General features: G+C 35.7%; 1 protein-coding gene across 1 annotated transcript; it reads left to right on the top strand.

Moving 5' to 3' along the window:
- The first annotated feature begins 3,478 nt into the window (after window positions 1-3,478).
- On the top strand, window positions 3,479-7,619 carry LOC113332120. The gene is made up of 8 exons (XM_026578796.1): window positions 3,479-3,483; window positions 3,580-3,717; window positions 4,920-5,232; window positions 5,371-5,702; window positions 5,830-6,155; window positions 6,300-6,434; window positions 6,530-7,197; window positions 7,293-7,619. The coding sequence occupies exons 1-8, from the start codon at window positions 3,479-3,481 to the stop codon at window positions 7,617-7,619; spliced, it is 2,244 nt and encodes a 747-aa protein (XP_026434581.1).
- The last annotated feature ends 728 nt before the right edge of the window (window positions 7,620-8,347 follow it).

The raw sequence follows: 8,347 nt of genomic DNA, 5'->3' as shown, positions 1-8,347 counted from the left end.
GTTTGTATCCAGGAAGATATGGCCAACAATATTCGGCAGATAACCACAAATATTCTCCCGAATACTGTCGATGTTCTTGAGAAATGAAGAACACGACTACATTCGGAAGTAAATAAGCATGAATATCGCCCGAATCTGGATAAAAACCGAAAACCCTAGAAATTTTTTTTCTCGATTCGTCGAATTAAAGCGAAATAAACACCAAAAATGATAGATTCTTACCTAATTGGGGCCATTTGAAGTTGACGAAGTGTTTGACTATCGGAATCGCCACCACCGACTACATTGCCGGGTACTTGTTCTTCGCGTTCTTCTTCATTTGCAGCAAGAATTTCTTTATTTCTTGCTAAAATCCCAATCTTTGGATCGATACCCCGAGCAACATTTTTGGTTCTAGGTCTGTGGGTTTCATTTCCCTTATCCATTGTTTTATAAACGAATCGACGATGTTTTGATTTTACGATTCGCGGCGATGTTTCGGTTGAACGAGGGAAAGTTTTTTTTCTTCCACAATCGGAAGATATGAAACTGGAAGAAGAAGAGTTGAAATGAGTAGAATTTTTTTTGATTTGGTTTTTATACGGTTTTACCAGAAGGGCATTTATGTAACTTCAATATCATATAGGGTACCCCTTAACTAGAGTCTTTGGATGGGTATAAATTGATGGTCCCTAAATCCTTTTGAGTGGCCCCTAAAAACGCGAGGATATTTTTATCTTAAAAATGATTTAATTTATTTTTGGGTTTCCTCCCTATTTATTTATTTAATTTGATAAGAGTGTGAAGTACTAAAAATGTTCAGTATACTCTTACATAGGGGCGGACAATTCGAACCTCAGATTTAAGGTATGAGAATGAGGACCAAAATCTGAATTCCTGACCAACTGCATTGTCTCTAGGGGATTATTGTTCGTGCTATGTTAGAGGATGCATCACAGATTCACAGGTGCATAACAGCCGTGGCAAGTGACAACTGATAAGGTAACAGTATGACTCAAATACTTAGCAACAAAGTAAAGACAAGGATTTCTTTTTGAAGGCTATTATGGGGGCGTCACACTCCAATAGAGGGGCTTCACTTGGATTCTTAATGTCCAAAAAAGTGGTTATGGGATATCCTAACACATATACAAAATGTCTAGATTATCCTTTAACTAGAAGTGATTTTACGTCCAGGTTTCTTTTAATTCTAACCGTATAATTTTATTTGCATGTAATTTTACGTCCAGGTTTGGATTAGTTCCAACAGTAGAAGCTCATTTTACGTCCAGGTTTCTTTTAATTCCAACCATAGAATCCGATTTTACATCCAGTTTTCTTTAAGTTCCAACGGTAGAAGTGATTTTACGTCCAGGTTTGGAGATTTTACGTCCAGGTTTGGATTAATTCCAACCGTAGAATTTTATTTGCATGTAGTTTTACGTCCAGGTTTGAATTAGTTTCAACAGTAGAAGCTCATTTTACGTCCAGGTTCCTTTTAATTCCAACCATAGAATCTGATTTTACGTCTAGGTTTGGATTATTTTCATCCGTAGAAGTGATTTTACGTCCAGGTTTGGATTATTTCCAACCGTAGAAGTTTATTTTACGGTCAGTTTTTCTTCACACAAAAACTTTGTCCTAGAATTCACCAAGTATACAACAAAATTCGTTACTTTAATTTTTATCTAATTAAATTAAACTAAAATTAACTAATAAGGATTGTTTAGTCATTACAAAATTATTTGAGATAAAAGATTTTTGATATTACTTATGGGTGACCCGTTTTTGTCCTATTAGGTGACGCCCCTCTAATGGAATGTGAAGCCCAATAACAGCCTTCTACTTTTTAGTATATCCGTTCCAAAAGGTAGGACTTCTTTTATCTTATCTTTCTTTCTTTGTCTTTTTATCTAATTTGAGCCTTTAGCTTCTAAAGTTCTATTAGGCCCCATGACAAAATTTGATTTCGTTATGCAGCTTATGCTTTAAGCAAGCCATCATCTGGTGTAATTTCGAGTAAAAAACTCATATTTACACCACTGTTTTTGGAGAGCAATTGTCTTTTCTTTATCTAATTTGAGACTTTAGTTTCTAAAGTTCTATTAGGCCCCATGGAAAAATGTGATTTCGTAATGTTTTAAGCAAGCCATCATCCGGCGTAATTTCAAGTCAAATACTTTTTTTTTCCTTACAACATAGTTAAGCCCACCCCTCTGAGCAAACCTAGCAAGTTGGACTAGTCTGAGCCCCACTGTTAATCCAACTATCATCCCAACAACAAGATCAAATCTCAGCTTTATCCATGGGGAAAATTGGAATTGGTGAAAAATAAGGGATCCAACCTTTTCTAGTGGGAATCGACCCCCTTACCTCTCGCCCGAATTATGGATGAAAGGGAGTGCCTTAACCACTGTACTAGACAGTTGTTGGTAGTTGCATAACCTGTCAAAGACTCATATTGTCATATTCCTATAGGTGGCCTATTCCCTTGTCTATCCTTGCATCTCTTATCATTTCCTATGTCTTCCTTAGCAATATGTGTTCGTTAGTTCTTGACGGCCACCTTAGATTTTGTTAGCTACTTAGTTAGCCGTCTCCGCCACGTGGTGCTTGTTTAGTGGTGGGTTTGGATCCGAAAATAAATTCATCTCTTATGTGTATCCATATCATGTAACAAATATAAAATCTTTCTATACTTTCATGCTTATAAATATGAGGATATAAAGAGAAAATAATTTTTTTCGAAGAAAGATCAGCTTCAAAACCGTAGGGTAAAGATCCTTGACAAGAAAAATCATTATGTTTATATAAGTTACTGTAAGATAAATTTTCTACATATTAAGAATCATGAAATATTATTAAGTAGATTGTATATTTTTCTCTATGTTAAATAAGAGATATTAACATAATTCCAGGTGCCTAGATACTTGTGCTTCCTTAATCATCAGATCAGGCAAAATGTTTGGGTGAGAATAATTTTCCTCACCAAGTATCATTGGAGCAACATTTTCTTTATCTGTATAAAGATAATTCTGAACCCAGGTTCGCTTTAAATCAAAATATTTAAGATGCCTGCTCAAGATATCGAAACCTTGCTGAAAATGTCTTTCTAACGATTCGTCATAGATTACTCCTTGACAGAATTCTGAGAGAATTTCTTTTTCAAGAATTTAATTTCTTGCTTGTGAAATATTCAGTGATCGTGTAAGTTTTTCACATTCTGGAATTTTTTGATTCACTTCCTTACACAAGGCAAATTTCTATTCTGAATAATCATTAAGATTACATTGGAAACTGAGTAGTTGATACTTTATTTCACAAATTTCCTCTTCTAGCTGAACAATCAGTTCTAAGACATCTTCCAAACAATTAATGGTTTTACCTGTTTCTGAAAACAGTTTGACTTTTTGAGAAAGTTCTGCAATTCAGTCATATTCTCAAGATTAGAACGGGATGGTGAATTCGAATCTTCTACTTGTACTGAAAAAGTAGTAACATGAGGTTTTTCACCATTAATTGGAATCCGACCCAAAACAGATTTTGAATAAGGTAATTGTTCCTTCTGTTTCGGATGCATCCTTTTCTTGTCATGAGTAGGATACTTAATCAAGAGTTATCAGAAATAAACTTTGTACTTGATTTTGACAAGGAAGGATTACGAGACCAGTTACCAGTGGCCATTTTTGAGAGATTGTTCTTATTAGAGCACAACTCGGTTGAACTCATCAAGCGTTGGTATGTCAAGGTTGATTGTCATATTTTAGTATCAAAACTCATCTAGAGTCGTTTGATTAAATACTAGAGTCAACTTCGTTTAGGTTATACTAGAAAGTCTAGGAATGTTGAGACATACAAGTATTACTCCGAAGATCTGAAGAATGAGAAGAAGTAACGACTACAATGACGACATCATCCTTCCACTTGAGGTTTAGTAATATTGAATTGATATTGTTTTAATTCCTAACGTATCTTTCAAGTCGTGCTATATTGAAAACATAACATGCGAACCTGTATATATTATAAATAATACTCTAATGATGAGACTTGGTCATAATAGTATGATCAAAGTATCAATGAAGCATAATATGAAGTATTAACGCTTATCTTTTGGAACTTCGTAAAGACGAATCAACATAATTTATTGTATATATTTATTTTATTATGTGTGCATCGTATAGGTATGATTTCATCCTAGAAAACTATGTATATTTACATTAGTTTAAGGAAGTAGATGTATGAACTTGTTTTCATAATCGAAAGGGAAATCATGATTGGTCTTGTTATTCTTTGAATATATTTTTTGGATGACCAATGGAGTTGACAGTGGTAGAACCTGTCTTGAGTATGTTAAGACTTGTGGTATAACTGGTCACGGCCTATAATTAGTAGCTTGTTAGATTCGGTCACTTAGTGTAACCGATCACATGCTATGTTGGGATGCTATATGTAACCAGTTACATGATTTGATTTGTTAGTTAATCATTTTTCCTGTTCAAGAAAAGCCTGTTTATATTGCATATATTTTGCTTTTGCTTAACAAAATTTCGGCACAATTGATATGTTCGATTATTGTGTATGGATTGATTTATATGATTCAATTATTTCCGGTTAAGAAAAACTATGTTAATTTATTGACTTATGATTTGGCATCTTCTTTATTTTTGGTATCAAGTGTTTTTGCTTAACGAAATTCGGTGCAATTGCGGTGTTGTAATGTTTATATTTGTTTCAATTGCTTCCGATTAATAAAAACAACTGCAAGTTAATTTATTTTGGACTGTATCTATTGTTTTTAGCTTAACAAAATTACGGGGTCATTTGTTTAGTCCAATTGATTTTGGATAAGAGAAACTAAGTTAATTCTGATCTTAGTTAGACTTATCAATTGGATAAGAGAAACTAAGTTAATTCTTTAATAATTCCATTCGTATTTGTAGGAGTAATAATACTATTTCGGAGTTGGTGGATGCTAATTGGGTTAGGGTAACTGATTGTGATCAGATTCGTGATCTTATTGTTAATGATTATGAGGAAAAGTTTAATGGAGATGATTCAGTTCCGGTTGATTTTCTTTTTAATGTGGAACATGATAGTATTTCTATGGAGGAGAGTGCGAGAACGGACCAGTTACCTTCTATTGAGGAAATCCATGAAGCAGTTTTTGGGTTAGGAGCTGACAGTGCACATGGTCCGGATGGATTTGCTGGTTTCTTCTATAGACATTATTGGGAGATTATCCGGGATGACTTGGTAAGTGTTATCTTATTTTGTTGGACTAATAAATTTATTCCTCATGGTGTGAATTCTAGTCTGATCTTACCTAAATAGAGAGGTGCGAATACTCTTCGGAATTTCAGACCAATTGGTCTTAGTAATTTCTTTTTTAAGATTTTTACTAAGATTTTAGCTACTAGACTGGGTAGTATTCTGGATAAATTGGTTTCTAAGGAACAAGTGGCGTTTATGAAAGGTAGAAATATTCATGAAAATATTAGTCTTGCTTCGGAGACGGTGAATGAACTTCAGATTAAGCGTAAGGAGGGTAATGTTGGGTTAAAGCTAGATATAACTCAAGCTTTTGATACTGTTAGTTGGACTTTTATTGTGGAGGTGTTTAGAAGATATGGTTTTTCCGAGAACTGGTGTGACTGGATTTTACAGATTCTGAAGTCTGCTAGAATTTCAGTCTTAGTCAATGGTAGCCCAGAAGGTTTTTTCAAGTATTGATAGAGGTCTTCGTCAGGGTGATCCTTTGTCTCCTTTGATTTTTGTGTTGATTGAGGATATCTTAAGCAGAAATATCACGAAACTTTTTCGTGAGGGTAACATGTCTACTATGGTAAACAGAAAATGTATTGCTCCAAGTCATTTATTTTTTGATGATGATATTATGATCTTTTGTAAGGGTAACATGAAGAGTTTGAGAAATCTGGTTGATTTGTTGGGTTTGTATCAACGTGCTTCGGGGCAAACAATTAGTCGTGAGAAGAGTAAGCTTTATTATGGTGGGGGCTCCTTGAGGAGGAGAGATACTATTGCTGATTTTTTGGGGATGCCTATTGCGACCTTACCGGATAGGTATTTAGGTGTTAAAGTAATGCCAGGTGCTGTCAAATATCACCATATTGCCTATGTGGTTGAGAAGATTGAAAATCAATTAGCGGGTTGGAAAGGTAGGATGTTGTGTTTTCAAGATAGAGTGGTGCTAGTCAAGTCTGTGATTGCAAGCTATTATGTTCATAATATGGTTGTTTATAAGTGTCCAAGGAAGTTTGTTCATCAATGTGAGGTAGCTATTCGTAATTTTTTATGGTCAGGTGATTCACAAGTGAGTAGGTCCTTTGTGGTGGCTTATGACAAGATTTGTGCTCCTTATGAGGAAGGTGGTTTGGGTATAACTCAGTTGAGTGTTATGAACAAGGTGCTTCTTATGAGCCTTTGGTGGAAAATCCGTAACTCTAATAAAGTTTGGGCTCGTTTTCTTCGGGCTAAATATTTTATGAGGAATGGAAAGTTGGTTCATTATGTGAAGTCTTCTATTTACCAGGTATTAAATGGGTTTATTCTTTGGTGGAGGATAACTCTAAGGTTTTAATTGGAGATAGGCGTAATACTTCTCTTTATTATGATGTGTGGGTGGGAGATATGGATGTTGTTGATATTCTTGAAGATTTTTCTCTTGACCGTGTTGTTTTGGTTGGGGATATGCTTAATAATGGTGTTTGGAGTTTGAGCGAAGAGTGTCGCAACACTTTGTTGGTTGTTGGTATTGATGAAGCAGATTTACCTACCCCTTTGAATGGAGAGGATTGTCGGGTTTGGAAACCAAATTTTTCAGGCACTTTTACTGTCAAGTCTGCGAAGTCTTTGATTCGCAAGAGATATGTAAGGTTGAAGGGAGCCAATCTATTATCGAGGCAATCTGTGCACCCGGATTTGGATGAAAGAAGTTGGAAGATTCTAAGAGGAGCTTGTGCTACTCTTGATAAAGTTAAGAGGAGGTTCAAAATCCAAGTTGTTAACAAATGTTGTTTGTGTAATAATGAGGAAGAAACTTTGGATCATTTGCGCTGGCATTGTGCGTTTGCTGAGAAGGCCTGGGGATGGATTTCTGACACTTTTGGAATGCACTCGCATTTAAATTTGTCTACAGCTTACAAGGCAGCTAGGGGAAGGAGTGGTATGATCAAGGATTTATGGTTTCTTGCGGTTTTGGTAATGAGGTCGGAGTTATGGTAGACCAGGAATCGTTATTTTATGAAGGCAAAAAGGTGTGCTAGAGTTTCTTTCAAAAGTGTGTTTTTAATCAGGTGCATGATTATTCAAGATGTCTCAAAGGCTATATGAATAATACCGTGGATGATCTAAAAGTGTTGGACTATTTCAAAGTTTCTCATAGGCAGGTGAAGATGCATAATCCGGTTGAATGTAGGTGGACTCCTTCAGCGTTGGACGAGCTGTTGTTGTGCTGTGATGGAGTTGCTCGTGGGAATCCAGGCGTGGATGGTGCAGGCGTGGTAGCGCGTGATTATGAGGCTAATATCGTTAGTGTTATGAGTGTTGGTTTGGGTATAACTTCAAACTACCTAGCTGAAATTTATGGTACTATAGTAGGTCTGAAATGGGCAGTTCAATAGGGGCATTCGAAAATTTGTATTCATTCTGATTCTTCGAGTGCAATTATGGCTTTTACTTCTTCTACTCTTTCGTGGTTTGTTAGGCAACGATGGAGTGAAGTTTCTTCTAATTATGAGGCTATTCGCTTTGAGCGCACTTATAGGGAAGCTAACTTTGCAGCTGACAAGATGGAAAAAAGAGGTTCTGATCTTCCTAATGAAGAGGGGAGACATTATGTTGGAAGACCACATATTTTAAATTCTATTGAATACCCAAATGTTTATTATTTTCGTTTCAAATGAGTTGTAAGTTTTTTGGGTTTTTTTCTGACCTCTTTTCTTACTGCTTATTTTGCTTCGTAATTAAGTTATTCATTAATACAATTTGGATTTACCAAAAAAAAATCAATTGTAGGATTCGGTTATTCAAGTCTAATCGAATGCCTTGACAAGAAAAACTAGTTAACTAACCTAGTGTTTGTCTTTTCTAAAGGGAAAGTTCTAAGTTATTTTCCGAAATAATTAGATCATGATGAGAGAAATAAAGTTAATTCTGATCTTTATTTTGGTCTTATCGAAACAAGCGATTGTACATACGCAATTGCTTTGGCTTGGCAGCAGGCTTGGCAGCAGCAGGCTTTGGCTTACCAGCAGCAGCAACAGCAGCAGCAGCAACAGCAGCAGCAACTCAGTGGCACCTGCAAGTGAACAAGAGTGCAATGATATCAGGAGACAGCTTCAAGCACAGC

The sequence above is a fragment of the Papaver somniferum genome, unplaced genomic scaffold (assembly GCF_003573695.1).
Source record: "Papaver somniferum cultivar HN1 unplaced genomic scaffold, ASM357369v1 unplaced-scaffold_128, whole genome shotgun sequence".
NCBI classification, from domain to species: Eukaryota; Viridiplantae; Streptophyta; class Magnoliopsida; order Ranunculales; family Papaveraceae; genus Papaver; species Papaver somniferum.
The sequence above is the reverse complement of the archived record's forward strand: the minus strand, read 5'-3'. Positions and strand labels throughout refer to the sequence as shown.